This window comes from Lipotes vexillifer, unplaced genomic scaffold, assembly GCF_000442215.2.
Source record: "Lipotes vexillifer unplaced genomic scaffold, Lipotes_vexillifer_v1.1 scaffold477, whole genome shotgun sequence".
NCBI classification, from domain to species: domain Eukaryota; kingdom Metazoa; phylum Chordata; class Mammalia; order Artiodactyla; family Lipotidae; genus Lipotes; species Lipotes vexillifer.
Window position 1 is genome coordinate 5,932,174 of NW_006770652.1, and position 20,564 is coordinate 5,952,737.

Here is a 20,564-nt window from a genome sequence, read left to right on the forward strand (position 1 = left end):
GTGCTCCGCAAATGGGAGAGGCCACAACAGTGAGAGGCCCGCATAACGCAAGGGAAAAAAAAAAAAAAAAAAAAAAAAAAAAAAAAATCATCCACTACAGACACAGGTTTTTGTCTAAAGCCCACCTACACTATATGGAGAATATTAGAGCAAGACAACTAGACTTATCATTTCTGACACTTAAATATTCATTGAGTGTGTCCTAATTTTGTTTCCTGGTGAAACCTCCAAAGTTTTTGAAACGCAAATTGCACCCCTCTGTACCTGACATGCAGCATCAAATCATTCATTATATTTAAGCCAATGCTGCAGGGCATCTTTCAAAGGTGCTAAGTTTAATTTTAAAGACAATCTGGCAATTGTGTGGTTAGCAGAATCTACCTTCTATTGTGGGCACTTATATGTGTCAACAAAACTATATCGTCAATTTAGAGGAGACAACTTATATTTGTTTTCCCCACAGCAGGGGGCATGCATCCAGGACACCAAAAGTGGGATCAAATGGTTTAGACACAGTGAGAAGAATGAGGGGGAATCAAAATACCCCTCTGCTTTACGCCGCGAGAAATGTTCTCTCTTAGGAGCCAGTCCTACAAGACTGTGATCTTCTAACAGTTATAAGACATAGGATCTATAAGATTATTGGTAATTGGTTCCATAATGTGTTCAGAGATCTTAGACCATTAGCAATTCCCCAGAAAAATATAAGTGAGTAGTAATAAAACCAGCAAATACCATGTATTGTTCTTGATAGATTTTGTCCCAAAGTGATGGAGAATATAGCAATGGCCTATATAATGGACCATCTTTGTCTAGAGGTCACCTACATACACAAAGAATATTGGAGTGAGAAAACTAGGTTTGTAATTTCTATCAAGAAGAAAACTGACATAGAGATCAGTTGTCTAATATAAGCTTACAAGTTAAATGATATATATAAAAATCTGTGTAATATTAATTTATATATTCAACAGAAATGTTTAAAAATATTATGTGAAACTAAATGGAAACAATTACCTGATCAGCCAGTAATGAAGCTAAGCTTGAATATGCATCTGCAAACTCGGGACCATATTTAATGGAATCTTTCAGTAAGATGATAGCCTCTTCCTGTTTCTCCTGAGACCTATAGGTTATAAGAGGGTAAAAAAGAACACCTTTTAATAAAACTTTAAATCCTCTGATTAGACCTGAAAATCTCATTTCTTTTAGCAAAGATTAACGGATTCACTCTGATTTTACTGCAAATGAATTACATTAGACTTCCTCCAGGTGCTAATAAGTTTCTGTCTCTGAATTCTCAATGGAAAGAGATGTAAGATATAAATGACACTGCAGGTTATTCACTGATTTCTCTAACTTCCATTTCTTGCTGTGTGCTCTTGAGAGTTTTATTTTAAAACGTACAAGTTTATTAAGCAGAAAGTTTGACCTTCAGAGGAGCAATTCTGGGCACATGACCTGGGTGGCATGGGAGCCAGTTTTCAACCATGTGGAGGATGGTTTGAACCCCTGCAGTACTAACTGCACCACTGCAGGCTGGGCTCCTAATGGGGGCTGAGCCACCTATCAGCAACAAGCCAGCCAAACTGCCCACATTCATCTTTGCTTTTCTATCAAGAGAGATACCTTTTACACATAATTTGTGAAATTAGAAGATAACGTGACTACTGGCTGGCAAAGCATGATCAGCTCTTTTATCCTCATATTTTTATTAAAAATAGGGCTGATGATTTTCTTCATTTTAGTCTTCTCCCAGTGATTACCTTTTTTTTTTTCCTGCGGTACGCGGGCCTCTCACACTGTCGTGGCCTCTCCCGTTGCGGAGCACAGACTCTGGATGCTCAGGCTCAGCGGCCATGGCTCACGGACCCAGCCGCTCTGCGGCATGTGGGATCCTCCCGGACCGGGGCACGAACCCATGTCCCCTGCATCGGCAGGCGGACTCTCAACCACTGCGTCACCAGGGAAGCCCCCAGTGATTACATTTTTTATTTAAAGAGAACTCAAGGCTTCAAAGTTGTTACCACTATTTTGGGCGAAAGTTCTCTTTCCTGTTAGTGTCATGGGGAAACACTGGGTCATTAGCTTGATATCAGTATCCCTGAAGCCAAAAATGTACGCTGGCAGTGATCAACTTTGCCATCAATACAATTCCACATACACTGACCACTTGCTAAATGCTAGACATTGTAATTGGCAAAAGAGGTGGAATGAAGAATAGAACCACTGGAACTACGGAGGGCACACAGCCTAAGGGTCCCCCAACTTTATGAGTTACCAATGCTGAACTGTGTGCTTATGTTTTTACTATGTAGGGTCAACAATCATTTATTCAACAATGAATATGTACCAAATGCTCTGGTCAATTTTCACATAACATCATTAATTTAATTCTCACAGTAATCCCAGGCAGCAGGTATTACTGTTCTATTATACTCATTTTTCTAATGAGAAAAATTTGGATTCAGAAAAGTCAAGTGACTCATCATGTTCACATAACTAGTGTTCTGAGTCAAGATCTGGTGCTCTTCCATCACACTATACTTGCTTATTCTAACTACTTAGAAATCCACCTCCTATGAGCTTGATGCCCAAAGTGTGAACCATGGACCAGTAATCATCAATATCACCTAGGAGCTGGTTAGCAGTACAGAGTCTCAGGCCCCATCTGGACCTAAAGAATCAGACCCTGAATGTTAAAAAGATTCTCAGGTAATTTGTACTCACATTGAGATTTTAGTAGCACGGCTCCCTGAATTATCAAAGGCAGCTGAGAGTAGCTCCTGCTATATAGAAACCCTATGTAGGGCTTCAGGCTCTACAGGATGAAGATCTATAGGGGAAAACTAGTATTGACTCCATACGTTTGAGTTCCAAGCACTAGAAGCAACATGTTACAAGACGATTTTACGTAGAAGACAGTCTCCTATCACAGACCTTGAAAAAAAAGTCATGTTTCCAGCAGAGGCATTGCATTCAATGTCTCTCTTGCGTTCAGTACACTATTCAATGTAGCAAACGTGAAAACATTTGTCATTGCGTTAGCTATTTCCCAGGGGAGGTGGCTGTCCACACTATCCTCTCCTTAATGGGGTCTAACTAACTCAAACTCTGGCTCCTCTCGATACATAGTCCTGCCCTTGATATCAAGGTCTAACACCTGTGTCATTAAGTGGCTCATCTTTGGGATGTGGCTTTAAAGTTGTGTGGTTATAAGAAACTGGCATTATAGCTCTCTCAGTGCTGCTTTCTTGTCAATTCATTCATTTAGTTGACAAACATTCAGAGTGTCTGTAGACTCTATGGAAGACCACTATGTTTACATATGCTTGGGTTTCTAAAATATACCTTGAAGTAATTCTTTCATGGGCACATGTTTTTAAATGAAAACTTCTTTTTTTAACATCTTGTAATTGCTTTACAATGTTGTGCTAGTTTCTGCTGTATAACAAAGTGAATCAGCTATACATATACATATATCCCCATATCCCCTCTGTCTTGTGCCTCCCTCCCACCCTCCCTATCCCACCCCTCTAGGTCGTCACAAAGCACCAAGCTGATCTCCCTGTGCTATGCTGCTGCTTCCCACTAGCTACCTATTTTACATTTGGTAGTGTATATATGTCAATGCCACTCTCTCACTTTGTCCCAGCTTACCCTTCCCCCTCCCCATGTCTTCAAGTCCATTCTCTACATCTGTGTCTTTATTCCTGTCCTGCCCCTAGGTTCATAAGAACCTTTTTTTTTTTATATTCCATATATATGTGTTAGCATACATGTATAGTATTTGTTAGTATTTGTTTTTCTTGTTCTGACTTACTTCACTCTGTATGACAGACTCTAGGTCCATCCACCTCACTACAAATAACTCAGTTTCATTTCTTTTTATGGCTGAGTAATATTCCATGGTATATATGTGCCACATCTTCTTTACCCATTCACCTGTCGATGGACACTTAGGTTGCTTCCATGACCTGGCTATTGTAAATAGTGCTGCAATGTACATTGTGGTACATGTCTCTTTTTGAATTATGGTTTTCTAATGGTATATGCCCAGTAGTGGGATTGCTGGGTCATATGGTAGTTCTATTTTTATGAAAACTTACTTTTAATCCTGGTAATTTAACTATTGGTTTCACGGTTAGAAGAAGTCTTCCTCCAAGGATTTTGTAAATCTTTATTAACATTAATTTGGAAATTTTCCCAAAATCCAAAGGAAGATATAGATTTAGGAAACTGAGCCTGAAAATTAAGCCTCTCAGGACATAATTTAGCTTGGATATTCTTTAAAATCAGCAGAGAAAAAGCCACAACAATTCGATAGCAAAGAGTTAATGATTTTCATTTGTTATGACTCACATCAGTTAGAATGACAGCTTAATCTTTCATATATAAACTCAGTGAGGTTAATTACCACTTACTACAGTGAGTGAATCTAAATACTTGAGGTTGTCCATTCACATTCATGTGACATATTGGAAAAGTTAGCATCAAAGTTATGTACAGGGAACTCAAATTCTTTATGAAAAACTGTACCTCTATTAATCTCTTGAGGGACTGACTTGATATACTTTTTTTAAAAAATAAATTTATTTATTTTTGGCTGTGTTGGGTCTTCATTGCTGTGTGTGGGCTTTCTCTAATTGTGGCGACCAGGGGCTACTCTTTGGTGCGGTGCATGGGCTCTAGGTGTGCGGGCTTCAGTAGCCATAGGCATGCGGGCTCATTAGTTGTGGCTTGCAGGCTCTAGAGCGCAGCCTCAGTAGCTGTGGTGCACGGGCTTAGCAGCTCCGCGGCATGTGGGATCTTCCCGGACCAGGGCTGGAACCCGTGTTCCCTGCATTGGCAGGTGGATTCTTAACCACTGTGCCACGAGGTAAGTCCCTGACTGATATAATTTCAAAAAACATCTCATCATGTAATTTCACATGGTATGTAAGTATTACGAGTTGCAAAAACTGGGGCAGATGAGATTTTTCCTCTTAGCTCTGCACTCTTGGATGACTCTGCTTTTCCCTGGGAGCCTTTGAAAGTCATTAGAGCCCAATAGGGGTCAGGCACATGCCAAGTTGACAGATATTTTAAAATGTTTTTTTAAGAAAGCCCAAGAAATGGATAAGTGGTAAATTTATTGTTGTTGTTTATGTTTCTGAAAGGAAGAGGAATAGCAGGGAAGATATATTTCTTCTGTGGTTTCTCTTTTGCTCACTCTTTGGTCGGAGTTTATGAAATTGGTGTGGTTTTGACACAATAACTTACAGCAAATAATCACCTAAATAGAACCTTCCTTGGCCATATAGTAACGTAATTACCACGTGAGAATTGAACTTCATTGCAACCTGTTTCTGAATTCAATAGCATCCTTTCATATCTGCATTATGGCCCATGTTTCTTTGCTAATTATCCCATATTCAAAAACAAGGGCAATATTCCTACAATTCTATTGGATTATTGCAGCCTAGAGTGCATCTTACTGAGTTGTGCTTGCTAACACCTTAGTTCACACCCTGTTTCTAGTTCCCTCTTTCTCCTCCTTCTATTTACAGACAACTAAAAGATACATTTTTTTTCTAGAGCACTGCTCTCAACACATTCCCTTATATAAAAATCTTCATTAATGCCCTACTGCTTACAGATAGACTCTTAGTTTAAAACCCTCTATAGTATGGTCCTGACCAGTGTTCCAAACGTACCCAGTGGTGTGGACGAGTGGGTACTAGTCCAGCCAGATTGAGTGGCCTTTGGTATCTATTCTACAGAACCTAAGAGATCACTACTCCACTGCTTCTCTGCCCTCACTGCAGGTTTAAAATCACTTGAGGTACTTTTGTAAAGGCCTTAGTGGTCTGAGGTTGGGCCTTTTAATAGCTCTGATGATCCCCTTATCAGAGCTCCTAACCATGCAACACAACCAGAAACCATATAGATGCTACCTTTCTTAAATTTTGACTTTCTTTTTGAGCCTCCATTAAGAAGAAAAGATAGGGGAATCGCTATTAAAAGCCTTGTTCTGGCCTCCAAGGGGCAGCTGCCCTTTGTTCTTCAGCTCAACATTCTGAGCAGTAACTGGGCTTGAGCCCACTGGGCTTCCGCAAGGCCCTGGCACAGCACCTGAAGGGCTGCCCCAGTGCCTTCAGTGGGGGGGTGGGAGTCTATCAGTGAGGGCGCCACACAGGTAGGTTTTTAAAGTTTCAGGTTTCACAGTAGTTGTCTGCTGAACATTTACTCTCTGCTAAAGACAGAGTTAAGTGATTCCTTTGCATTATTTAATTCCCATTAAGCATTATGAATTATGCAAAATTATCTCCATTATAAAGATTTAGAAAACAATACTAGTAACCACCACCCCAACCAAAATAAAAACCTGAGATTTGGAGAGCTCACATGATTTGCCCTGACCACACAGCTACTACACCACTAGGATTCGAATATGCAACTTCCACGTTTGCGTGTTCCATCACCAGGCCATGACTGGCCTTTCTGCATCCACTCTGTTAAATGTTATGTGCTCTGTCTGTGACCATTACTAAGTTGTAAGCTCTTTCATAGGCAGGACCCATATCTTATTAATCTTACTTCTTTTATCCCAGAGACTAGTACAGTGATTTGCACAAATAGAAATTCAATAATCGCTAAATTATTTTTTAAAAACCATGGTTTTCATATTTTCTTTATTCCTAGGTCTTCGTAAATCTCCTTAAATAAACTTTCTTTTTAAATAACAGAGGAGCATGATATATTTATCTATTTTATATTTCTGTTTCTACAGCTTTTTCAATATTGTAGAAGTGATCCTAGAAAAAGAGAAGCAACCCAAGCCTTAGACTCATAAGAAAATTACAAGTATAGCTTCCATTTATTGAGCACTTCTAATTTAGCAGGCACTGTTAAGCAGCTTCTCTAGCTTAACTCTGAAGAGTAGCTAAAAGCACAGATTCAAAAGCCAGAATGACTGGGTTATGACTCCATCTCCACTATTTCCTAACTGTGCTCCCTTAGGCAAATTGTCTGTCCGCCCTGCATCTCTGGCACACAGTAGGTATTATATATTTTGGCTTTTAGTAGCTCATTTAATGTTTCTAAAATCATCCATTAAAACCTATATTCCCCCCCACCACTTTTATTTATTTATTTTTAATTAATTAATTAATTATTATTTTTTTGGCTGCGTTGGGTCTTCGTTGCTGTGTGCGGGCTTCCTCTAGTTGCCGCGAGCGCGGGCTACTCTTCATTGCGGTGCGTCGGCTTCTTATGAGGGCTACTCTTGCTGCGGAGCATGGGCTCCAGTAGTTGCGGCTCGCGGGCTCTAGAGTGTGGGCTCAGTAGTGTGGTGCATGGGCTTAGCTGCTCTGCGGTATGTGGGATCTTCCCAGAGCAGGGCTCGAACCTGTTTCACCTGCATGGGCAGGCAGATTCTTAACCACTGCGCCACCAGGGAAGTCACCTCCCCCTCACACACACACTTTTAAAAATGTGGTGTTTTTGAAATTCCTTCTAAAGTAATATATCAGTACTTTCACATTTCAAATTATTCATGAGAAATTTAAGTTAGATGTTAGAGTGATTTTTCCTGTGTCTGGTGTTATACCATAATGGATTTGGGGTGTAAAAATCATCATTAAATACACAACTGAGGGCTTCCCTGGTGGCGCAGTGGTTGAGAGTCCGCCTGCCCATGCAGGGGACGTGGGTTCGTGCCCTGGTCTGGGAAGATCCCACATGACGCGGAGCGGCTGCGCCCGTGAGCCATGGCCGCTGAGCCGGCGCGTCAGGAGCCTGTGCTCCGCAATGGGAGAGGCCACAACAGTGAAAGGCCCACGTACCGCAACAAAACAAAACAAAACAAATACACAACTGAATAGCACTGCACTAAATGTAAAATAACCCAGTAATAAGCAGAGTCAAAACCCCTAAAAACCTCATTCTAAGGCAAATGTCAAGCTGAGGAGGCCTAAATGGCAGACTGATAGTTCAGAATCCACTCAGCTGCTATTAGAGCCACACAAAGGAGTAGGTCTTCATTTTGCAGGGGTGATGGCTAAAGGTGAATATTTAAGCAAGAAAGAATTAGGAGCAATTTTGAACCTCTTTTTCAGCCGCGCCAGGAAAGCTTCTTAGAAAAGAAAGTTTTAAGCAGTTATTTCCATGTAAAAAGGAATAACAAGAGAGGCAGAAAATTTCAAATAGACTTTACAAAATTCTTAATAATGGGAATTACCTTTGTCTTCTGACAGTACAGATCACCCCTGGGCCAGCATTAGACAGTATTAAAACTCCCTAATGCATTCTTTTTGGCTCTATAACAGGCAGTTTAGTGAAATCCAAAGCCCATTAACAATGTAAGCCCCCTCTATACAGGAATACTCTGTTAGCCATTTAGACTGAACTGACAAGTCAATTCAAAAGGGGGAAAATATGAAAATAACATCTTCCTCTGAATTCACCAAGCATGTGATACAGGTAACCAGGTCCACAGGTTGTTTTTCTGAATTCCAGAGAAAAAGCTTGAAGTACGTAGCTCATAACAGGTGAATAATTTGACAAAATGAAGCCTCAGTACATCCCCTGTCCAATTAGGCACGGGCACACCTTTTGTCTGGAGTCACAGAAAGGAACACTCTGAGATCCTCTGGAAACTCATGTCACACTCAGGACACTGAGGTCTGTCTGAGCTTCTGTGAAGGATTCAGCAGACACTGATGGAACTATTAGAGATCCCTGGGTAGGTGGGAGATGCAGGGAGGAGTGAAGCGCTCCTGGGTTAGGAAATATTTATTGCCTCTCTTCATCCTGAATGTCTTCATGTGCCAAAGAAAGTCACCAGCTGATGATCGACAATCCTCCATGACCTAAAATATTCTATCTTCACTTTTTCCTTAGATCAATTGTTCTCAAATTTTAGTGCTTAAGAATCATTCAGTGTTTGATAAAATGTAGGATCCCGGGCCCCATAAGATTCAGTAGGTCTGAGGTAGGACCAAGGAATCATTATTCTTAAAAAGCACCTCAGGTGATTCTGGTGAGGGTGGTCTTCAGCCTCTGCTTCAGAAACTCTGCCCTGGTTACTATGTGGGGTCTGCCTGATCAGTTGATCCTTGATATAAGGCTAAAATGTAACAGGATGAGGAAAGGTAAAAGGAGAAAGAAGACTTTCTGGAACAATTGGAGCCAAAGAGAAGGGTCACAGTGGCCGGTTGATTTGCCCGGATGGGCGATACTTCTGGACGCCAGGTGATGTGGAGAGGCTGCAGTGGAGGTGCCTGGAGGGTGATGCTGCAATTGGAAGAGGCAGTTTTCTCTCTCCTGGAAGCTCTGTGGTGAATGCCCGCTTTTGTGCATCCAAGTCTTAGTGCCGGTGTTAGCCATATAGGCATAACAGAAGTAAAAGTCTCCTAATATTCTGCAAGCAAAACTCCTCTCCCTTAAGTCTCCCCCAGGAATTTCCAAAAGGCTAAGCTTCCTGAGAAGGGGTCCCTGGGACCAATAACATCTTCCTCATTGAGTTCATAAGAGAAGCATTAAGTAGAAATTAGATCTTGTTCATAATATGCAAATTTCGCCATTCAACATTTGTAGTTTCCCAGGGAATTTTCCCTTTGGTTATACAGCAGTGGGGCTGTTTTCCTCGTGTGTCAAGTAACAACATTTGCCTCATCTCACTTTCCTGGCTCGGTCTCAGTGACAGATAGTCAGAAAAAGCAAATTCTCTAAAAGCAATTTTTAGAAAATTCAGCACATTTTCTTTTAGTAATTAAGGACCTGTTAAGTTTGTCAATTTAGAAAACTTTTTGGATTCTTGTGTACAATCTCATGACACATTCATTTAAACTGAAAGCAGATGCTTGCTTTGAAAGAGTATTGACATTTTGGGAGGATCTGGGAAATGCAATAACAGAAATAAATGGATTTGGCAATCCCCTTGGCAGTAGTAAAATTTCCTATTAACCACAGTGTGAACTTGGAATGCCGGGCAGTCTCTTAACTACCATTCCTTTGTTGGGGTGTTTTGTTGCTGTTGGATCCAGAAATGATGTCTCTCACAAAGGGAAAAGACTTTGATTTTGGGTGCGGAAGGGGGTGCCGATAGACTCTACCAGCTCCTCTGAAAAAACTGAATTGTGAAAGTCAAATTATGAATGTCTGACTAAGGCTATCTTTTCAGAGCACATGTTTTTCTGCAGCTCTACTGTCTTTCCTAGTAGAAGGAAAAGAAGAAAATTGGATCCTACCCTGAGTAGCCTCCTTTATGTTCTACTTTACTGGGTGATGCAATGGAAACCTAGTTTACAGGCCCTTGCCCTAGTGTTTCTGCTTGATTCTTTATGGAAGACACATAGGAGAACTGTCTGGAGGACAGGTTCATGTTATGTGGTGGTGAAGACCGCAAAGCCACACTCACTATAGTTAGAATTATGAGTAGATCCCCTGCAATCCCCCCTCCCGCTCTCAGTGGGTTTGCAGGAGGACTCAGGTCACTCACCAGAGAACAATGGGAGGCAGTTGGGTGCCCGCCCTGCCCTGTGTGGTGTGCATGGCTTTTAACACCTCTCTCCCCAGCTGAAAGCTGAGGAAGGGAACGATGGACAGTTCTGACGCTGTCTCGTCACACAGCTGCAGGCACGGAGACAGAGCTCACACAAAGACCTCACACAGGGGCTGGCACGGAGTAGGTCCTGAGGAAAGGTTCTTCCTGAGTCCCCTCCTCCCTTACTTCTTTGGCACTTGAGGTCTTCATCTGCTCGGTGAGGTCCCTGCCCTGGACCCCGGCAGCAGAACGCCTGCCCCCCGATGGCCTTGCTCCTGCGCCACGTGTGCATGGAGGTGGGCCGCGAGGGGTGGGGGGATGAGTCTCAAGCCAGCATCTCTTCAAAGCACACAAAATATTTATGCCAAGCTCTTCCGTGATTTGAAGGAAAGCGTAGAAACCATGTCCCCAGGTTGGGACCTGGAAGAGAAGGCAGCTGAGACTAGCCTGGTTTAGCCAGGATTCACCTACCCCGTAGATAAAGAGTCATTTTGATGATGCAGTAGGATGCATGTCCCTGGCTTTGGCTCAGGTGGGTTGCTGTCTAAATCCCAGCTCTGCCCTCACCAGCTGTATGACTTGGGTTAGATGTTCCACCTCCATGAGCCTCAGTAGCCAAATCTGTGAAAGGTGCACATTAATCCCTCCAGGCACCTGTAAGGATGGAATAAACACGCACAGGCAGTGAGCTTAGCAGAGCGGAATGCACGTCCCTGGCTTTGGCTCAGGTGGGTTGCTGTCTAAATCCCAGCTCTGCCCTCAACAGCTGTATGACTTGGGTTAGATGTTCCACCCCCATAAGCCTCAGTGGCCGAATCTGTGAAAGGTGCACATTAATCTCTCCAGGCTCCTGTAATTGTGGGATAGACGTGCTAGGGCATCGTGCTTAGCAGGGCATCGTGCGCGTGGGACGATGCAGTCCCTGGCAGCTCCTTGGGCTCCTTCCCCTCTCCAGCTGGAGTCTCATCTGGATTTTCTACCTGAAGCCTCACTGATTTCTCAGCAAAGGCAGTATGCTGCTCCAAGGTAGTATTGCCTCTGCAAAGAAAAGGGACTTCCAAATTCCTTTCTGATCTTCCATTTACATTTCAGTAAAGAGATTAGAAACTTGGAGTCATGGTTAAAACCATAGATTCCTGCAGCTAGGCAGCTTTACAGAATCACCTGGTCCCATCTCTTATTTTGAAGAGAAGGAAACTGAGTCTCAAGGAGGTTGAATATTGCCTGAAGCTGTTCAACAGCAGGAATAGAAAATGTATTACCTTCTTCTGATGTATTATTAATTTTATACTAAGAAGATGAGCTTCAAATTGAAGTGAGGAATTATATCCCTGGACTAGTAATAATTAATAATAACTAAGGCTTATTTCATCTTTATTGGGGGCTAGGTCCTACGTTAAGTACTTACACGCTTTTTCCTGTTTAGGACTCATGGAGGACCTGGTTACTAGTACTATTTTTACTTTATAAGTGAGTGACTGGAGCCATTGCAATATCCAGTTGTTCTCCCAGGGTCACACACTGCTATGTGGTAGAGCTGAGATCCAAACTCACTAAGCTCCATGACTCCTATTCCTGAGGACAGCATGGGGAGACAGTCAGGGCGGCCGCGTGATGTAACCGAATGGCTGGCTCTAGAGGTCCCACTTCACAGCTCATGTCACATGACCTCCCTCACCGTCCCTGGATCTGTAACAGGGGAGTGAAGGTGCCTGACCTCCACAAACCCTCAGTGGGCAGGTCCATGAGACATAAGGAGGTGCTTTGTAATTTGTCACTCAAGTGTTAACTGTCCTTTTCACTTGGGGGAGCAGAGGTGGCAGAAAGGTTGAGGGCAGTCAGCCCTGCAGTGGTGGCACCACAGGAAAGCACCAGGGTGGGCCCTGTATGATGGAGGGAGGTTGGCAGAATTAGTAAGGAGTCAGCAAGAAGGGAAGGAGCCTTAAAGCCTCCTTCACCTCCCCAAGGTGCTTCCTGGGACAGACCCCCGCAGGCCACAGGCAAGCGTGAGTCAGAGTGGACACAGACAACATGTATATTTCTCTTTCTGTCCTTGGTATTTCTCCTCCTGGTCTACACAGAGCATTTTTAGATTTGAAAGTTTTTTGAGGCTCTCTAACAACTTACATTCTGGATTAAACCTCTGTGTCAGGGCAAAGCTGATCTCCTACTGGGTTTGTGATAAAAAGTTGATATGCCTGGTTCTCTAAAGTAAGACAATGTATGCAAGAAGAAATTTCCAGTGAATACCTGCATTTCTAGTATTCTTTTAATTGATTTGTACCTTCTTTAAGCTATGAGTCAAGAGTTGTTCCAAGTCGTTCCCCAGCACAGGAGCTTAAGGGCACTAGATTGCAAATGAGGCCAGGAAAGATTATGAGAGTTAAAGGGGTGGGAAAATGATTTTCGGAACAGGAAAGACCACTGAAAACTCCTATACTTGACAAAGCAGTCTGGTCTGTTTAATTATCCTCTGTCAGAAATATTTATGCAAGGAAAGAAAATGATGACCTTCCAATGCCTTCAAGAGCGTATAATTAAAGCTTGCTCTCCCTGAGAGTACTTCCTGTGCAGAACTGTCTTCTGGCCTCAGGAGTGTTTATTGCAGCCATCACAGCAAAAGCAAGGATTGAGAAAAGGGACCCTTCCTTCTTCCTTGCAAACCACCCTATGGATTTAAAACAACTCACTCATGCTCAAATCATTGGTAAACACAGCATGACTGAGAAGAGTTTTGGTGGGGGAGAGTTACTTACAAAAATATTTTAATAATTAGCAATCTGTTTAGATACAAATAACTCCCAAATCTTGAGGAAGTAGGTAAACATTCTCATCATTCCCTAGATAATTCAGTTTTGTACAGACATGGAATATAAGATGATGAAATGCAAATTAAACAATATTTTGGGTGAACTAGAAGAGCTGTTACTTTAAAACCTCTGTAATATTCTCTCAAATGTAGTTTGCATGTTTCTATTTCTCAAACAGTGACCAGGGGTCAGTTTGGCTGGGTGTCTGGGTTTATACAGTGTGGGGAGCAGCAGAAAATAAGGAAGAAAGTGGCAGGATTATGGGAAGTCCTGAATGTTCATACGTTTGGACTGTATGTGTGTATGTGATGGAGAATCAATGACATTTAGAGGGAGGGTGGCAGAAGAGTAGATATTGGAAATGGAAAAGAAGCAAATGTGTTATAATACAAAAATGAAATAAAGAGCTTCCAAAACAGTGGGAGGTCAACAGGATCATGTTCTTCACTTCAGAGAAATCATGGGGAGTGAGAGCCCAGAGAACCTTTGGAATTCACAGCTGATGTTTAGAGAGCAGCTCCACCACCGGAGGCTGAATGAACAGGTGGGGGAGAAGGAGAAGCACAAGCGCCAACCGTTCTTCTCACCAATTTGATCAGAGAAAGGAAGGAGTGAGGAGAACCACTTGCGGGAGTAGCTGAACGGAGACGTTCCCCAGGGGATTGTGGGGCATGTGGAAGTTTGTGCAATGGGAAGAATCTGAAGACCTAAGAGAATGCCCATGATAATGGACAGGGAAAGGTAGAGAAAGAGAATCAAGAACACATGTGGATTTTACACTAATGACTAATGGCTAAAATAAAAGAGACTGATGACCCCAGATGTTAGTGAGGATGCTAAGCAAGTGGATCTCTCACCAGTGTTGATGGAGTGAAAAGCTGGATAGTTACTTTGGAGAACTGTTTATTGGGCAGGTTCTTAAAACATTAAAGATACATCTACCCACAATTCTATTCCTAGGTATTTATCCCAGAACACTAAACATACAAACCTATAAACAAACCAAGTATCTACCCACAGGAAAATGGATAAAAAAATTACAGCATATTTACACAATGAAATACTACTCGTCAGTTAAAAAAAACATGTAACATGCATCAACATGCATAAGACTCCAAAAAATCATGCTACATGAAAATATCCAGATGCCAAAAAAGTATATATGTAATGTTCACCTTTAAATGAAGTTCTATGACAAGCTAAAACTAGTTTGTGGTGAAAAAATTTGAACAATGATTGCCTCAGGGGAGGGAGAAATTTACTGGAAAGAGGCATGAGGGGTCTTTCTGGGGTGAAATGTTCTCTATGTTATTTTGGGGGTAATTACAACAGTATATAAAATTGCCAAAACTCATTGTACCAAACACTAAAGATTGTGCACTTTTGCATTTAATTATGCCTCAGTTTAAAAAAACCACATAACCGGGCTTCCCTGGTGGCGCAGTGGTTGAGAGTCCGCCTGCCGATGCAGGGGGCACGGGTTCATGCCCCGGTCCAATTCACTAAAGGTTGCAGAGTCCCTGAGGACGACAGGAGAATGTACAAGGCTATGACACGGCCCTGATGAGGATGGAGATGGTGGCAATGAGCTGCTGGACTGGGCTTCAAAAGAGCTGGAGAAGGAGACCTTGAGAGAGACAGGTGTGAACTACATGAAGACCCCGAGGAGAAATTGCAATGCGGTTAAGACTACAGATAAGTAAGACTGGAGGTAACCTGGATGTTGACAGGTCACCATGGGAGTGGGGGTGGGAGAAGGATTTTATTCCAGGAGGAGGAAGCAGAAGTTGCCCACCCAAAGTTGACATCCTAATGTGATGAGAAGGACCTCAAAAAGTTTTTCTTTATCCAGGGGGCTGGCATTTTGGATTCTCTGGGGTTTCAGGTAAAAGGTAGAGAAAGGGGAGAACTGCTATCTTGAGTGTATAAACTTCCTTTTTATGAAATAAAAGGCAGTGTGGCTAATGCCAAAGCTATAAGGAAATTTATCCCAAACACTGAAATTTATTTCAGAACTAATGGTTACCCTTTTTTCCACATCCTTTTATTCTTTAGAAATTCAATTTTCTAAAGGATTAGCCTAAAGAAAATAAAATGTATATTGTTATCAAACTCATCTTCTAAATAGCTCAATTTTGGAAATTCTATTTCATTTTCCTCTGACTTTTGATTATAAGATTTATTGTAACACCCATATAACACCCATATCCTATTATGTGAATAGAAGGTAATTTTGGCAACGGGAGAGACAATACGACTCTTTAAAATGAAAATATTCTGTTTCAGTAGCAAATACCAGATACTGTTTTACCCAAGCAGTCACAGAAGCATTTTCCCATGCCCTGAATTAAAGTACTCTATTATGTTCTCTTGAGCCATCAGGGATTTCTTCTCTTTCATCCATAAAAACTGTATGCTAATCTTGCCTATTTTCTTTTACATTTTAGGTTCCAAGCAAACCCAACAATAATTAATATAAACTAAGAATGCTGGCATGGAAAGCTGTTCATTAACAATCTGTCACACTGTAAACGTGCTGTACAGAATCATAACAGATTAGCTTCAAAGTCCAGGGAAATGGTCATGAAAGAGGTCAAATATATTTGGATAAGAGTCAGTGACATGCATTGCTGTGAACAGGTCTAAAGCTGTCTGTCATATAACTCCAAGAATTCAAATGGAATTTGTCCTCAGTGCTCTAAGGTTTCTGGGATGCTCTGACAGAATCACATCTTATTTAGAGTTTCTGGTCTGGACAAAAACTCATTTCTCTCAAAGTCAAGGTCATTAATAAAGGTCTGTGCTGTCCAATATAGCAGCCACTAACCACATGTGGCTACTGAACACTTGAAATATGACTAGTCTCAGGTATGCTGTATGTGTAAAACATACACTGGATTTCAAATATTAATTGTAAAAAAGAATGTACACTATCACATTGATATTTTTATATGTTCAATTTAAAAATTAATTTTCATATTAATTATGTTAAAATGATAATATTTTGAATATACTGCGGTTAAATAAAATATATTATTAATATTAACTTCACCTTTTTATGTTTTAAAATATGGCTACCTGAAAAATTTTAATTATAGATTCTGGCTGTCATTGTATTTCTGTTGGGCACGGCTGCTCTGGGCTGTATCTCAGTTTTGAGATGAGCCACAAGGAGGCAGTAGAGTGTGGTGATTAAGGGCAAGGGTACTTGGACAGAAAGTTTGAGGTTCAATTCCCACAAACTCTATTTCCTCACTAAGGGACCTTGGCACCTAACTTACCTTCTCCAAATTTTAGTTTCTCATTTATAAAAGAGGAAAAGTGATAGTGTCCTCCACTCAGGGATGATTGAATCTAAACTGCTCATATCTAAGGAGATCACCTGGGTTCTTAGAAGGAGCATGAAGTTCTAGGTTACAAAAAAAGAACACAATTTAAAAAAGTTAGCTGCCTCACGAGAAATAGATAGGGTATAAAACTTAAATAGTAAAACGGATCAAATAAAAACATATTTAAAATATTCTTATCGTCTTTATGCCTTTGACCCATTGCCAGTTAGAGCAGAACTATATTAAGGAAAGCAGATCCAACGTGGAGTAAACGTGGATTAGTTCTGCTGTTTTCTGGGTCACCTCTCTCTGCTACTAAAGGACATAATGGAAACAAACCTTACTGTTTCCTGATTAAAAAAAACCAGGAAGTTCCTTCCTCCCAAAAGGAAATCACATGCCATTTAATAGCTAAATATTAAGTAATTTTTGGATTGGAGAGTTATTTGGGCAGCATGGGTAATGAAAAGTGAATAGGACAGGGCAGGCAATCAATCCTGGGTCAGCAGAGCTTGGGCCAAGGTCACGTGAAATCTCCAAACCTCGGTTTCTTCATCTGTAAAATGGGGATGAGGATGAGAATGCCTCTCACAGTAGTTTTGAAGATTAAATTAAATAATGGATATAAAACCCATTTGTCTGCAAACTGGAAAATATTACATAAATATTAGCTACGATCATGATTTTATTCTCCTGGATCCTAAGACTCATCTACACAGATGGAGACACTTTGCTCTCTGTTTAATGTAAGGTAAATGTAAGGCAGAAGGTAAACAAGGGTGACTTTGTACCTGGCACTTAACCTTGGTTCCTATTCTTGGTTCCTATTCTTCCGATACCTAAAAGAGTCATTGGGAGGGCTTTATTATTTTTATTTATTTATTTATTTATTTTTTGCTGTACACAGGCCTCTCACTGTTGTGGCCTCTCCCGTTGCGGAGCACAGGCTCCGGACACGCAGGCTCAGCGGCCGTGGCTCACGGGCCCAGCCGCCCCGCGGCATGTGGGATCTTCCCGGACCGGGGTGCGAACCCGTGTCCCCTGCATCAGCAGGTGGACTCTCAACCACTGTGCCACCAGGGAAGCCCCGGCCTTTATTATTTTTTTTAAAAAAACACTCAGAGTCTTATACAAATGTGAAGCGTTGTTGGTTTGGATAATCATTGAGTTGATTTTACTGAAAAAGAGAGAAAAATCTTATGTTGAGTATCTAGGAGCCCCACCTACTGTGAAAAGTAGCCATTGTTATGTTCCAAAAAATATTTCCTTGTATTCTTAACTCACATACACTAATTCAAGGTAATAGTCAGAGGCAATAATATGTGAATTGAAAAAGGAAGGCTGCAGTATGCATCTCTTGTTCAGGTCTGGGCAAGATGAAATTTAAAAGAATCTCTACCACCATTTCCAAGTACAGCCACATTCAGCACAGTGTGATAATCACAACTGTAGGATATCATTCCTAACAAGAACTATCATTTTGTATCCAGGCCATCAAAGCTGGTTTCTTTGTAAAAAAAAAAAATACTCATCTGTACTATTTTTGAAATCAGTACTATATAATGCTGGTATCCCAAAAGACATGAACAGGATTTATCCACCCATTAAGTTATTTGGGCTCTAAGCTGGACACATACAGGTGCAACAATGACTTTTAAAAATGAGTCCTTAGAACTTCACATAAATAAATAAGACCTCATAAAAATAGTAGAGTAAAATAAAAGCACCCTATTGACCTGTAAACAGTTATCTACAATAACTAGAACACATTTCCCCCACAGCTTTTGATTTGCTATTATTTTTAAAGAGAACGTACTAGTGCTAAAAGGCTTTTCTGTCACAGTGTGTACTTCTTCATTTACTTGTTTTTCATCACTCTCAATTTGTATAAAACTTTAACAAGCTATCTAATTTTTGTTTTTGTTTTTTTTTTAGGCCACACGGCATGTGGGATCTTAGATCTCCGAGACCAGGGATTGAACCCGTGCCCCCTGCAGTGGAAGTGCAGAATCCTAACCGCTGGACCACCAGGGAATTCCCTAAACTGTCTAATTTTAAAAATTTATTAAATTCATTTAGTTTTTGCTGATTTATATTTTTATATTTTTCATTTTAACTGTACTTTCCTTGCATTTCCTTATTTTGGTAGAGTATTCCCTTGATTTTGTGTTCCAGTATATGGATAAAGCCATTCTTAAACAAAACCTCAGACTTGGGATGGCACCTGTCACCTTATGTGATGTTAGACTGTTCTGTGGTTACTTTACCCAATGCTTCTGTTCAAATGGGATTAAATAAGAACATACATTAACACATGTGCACACTAAGAAAAAGGACTAATATCTCTATGCATATGTAAAATTCAAGGAGTGGGAGGGAGATGCAAGAGGGAGGGGATATGGGGATATATGTATACATATAGCTGATTCACTTTGTTGTACGGCAGAAACTAACACAACATTGTAAAGCAATTAAACTCCAATAAAGATGTTTAAAAAAAATACAATAAAATTCAAGGAGTGAAAAATAACGTGAAGAAGATGTATCCACTGAGGTATTGTGGCAATTAAGCCAATCCTGTTAGGGAGAGGATAAAAGAACAAAGCAAACCATTAGCCCTAAAGGTATCAAATGTGCTCTGTGAAGTTCAGAGACAAGGAAACCAATTCAGTAAGTGCGTGGATTGTCAGCAACCTAACAAGCACAGATAAATGCATCACTACTCTCTGATTTTAACCATGTTCACCCTTTTATTCCCATTTCTGATGTCTTCAATCTTTTTTTTTAACATCTTTATTGGGGTATAATTGCTTTACAATGGTGTGTTAGTTTCTGCTTTATAACAAAGTAAATCAGCTATACATATACATATATCCCCATATATCTTCCCTCTTGTGTCTACCTCCCTCCCTCCCTCCCTATCCCACCCCTCTAGGTGATCACAAAGCACAGAGCTGATCTCCCTGTGCTATGTGGCTGCTTCCCACTAGCTATCTATTTTACATTTGGTAGTGTATATATGTCCATGTCACTCTCTCACTTCGTCCCAGCTTACCCTTCCCCCTCCCCATGTCCTCAAGTCCATTCTCTAGTAGGTCTGCGTCTTTATTCCTGTCCTGCCCCTAGGTTCTTCAGAACTTTTTTTTTCTTTAAGATTCCATATATATGTGTTAGCATACAGTATTTGTTTTTCTCTTTCTGACTTACTTCACTCTGTATGACAGACTCTAGGTCCATCCACCTCACTACAAAAACCTCAATTTCGTTTGTTTTTATGGCTGAGTAATATTCCATTGTATATATGTGCCACATCTTCTTTATCCATTCATCTGTCGATGGACACTTAGGTTGCTTCCATGTCCTGGCTATTGTAAATAGAGCTGCAATGAACATTGTGGTACATGACTCTTTTTGAATTATGGTTTTCTCAGGGTATATGCCCAGTAGTGGGATTGCTGGGTCGTATGGTAGTTCTATTTTTAGTGTTTTAAGGAACCTCCATACTGTTCTCCATAGTGGCTGTATCAATTTACATTCCCACCAACAGCGCAAGAGGGTTCCCTTTTCTCCACACCCTCTCCAGCATTTATCATTTGTAGATTGTTTGATGATGGCCATTCTGACTGGTGTGAGGTGATACCTCATTGTAGTTTTGATTTGCATTTCTCTAATGTCAATCTGTTTTTTAAAGCGTAGAAGTTAAATTCTATATCCACCACCATTTCCACTATCATTATCGCCACTACTACCACTAACATTGCCATCACCAACTTGCCTAGACTTTATATTAATAAAAATACAAGATGCAAAAGTACCCCTTTTTCTTCAGGGAGACTAACTGCACTATCAGTCTTTTCCAGGGCAGTGAGTGAAAAGCAAACATCAGTGATTATGCCT

At 41.0% G+C, this 20,564-nt stretch overlaps 1 protein-coding gene across 2 annotated transcripts in view; it reads right to left on the reverse strand.

Annotated features, from left to right (window-relative positions):
- Window positions 1-20,564, reverse strand: part of TMTC1 (transmembrane O-mannosyltransferase targeting cadherins 1) — a 265,193-nt gene that overhangs the window by 32,651 nt on the left and 211,978 nt on the right. For both annotated transcript variants that reach the window (XM_007446305.1, XM_007446306.1), the window contains one exon: window positions 1,018-1,126. In XM_007446305.1, the coding sequence (XP_007446367.1) occupies window positions 1,018-1,126 (109 nt within the window). The remainder of the gene's footprint in view (window positions 1-1,017; window positions 1,127-20,564) is intronic.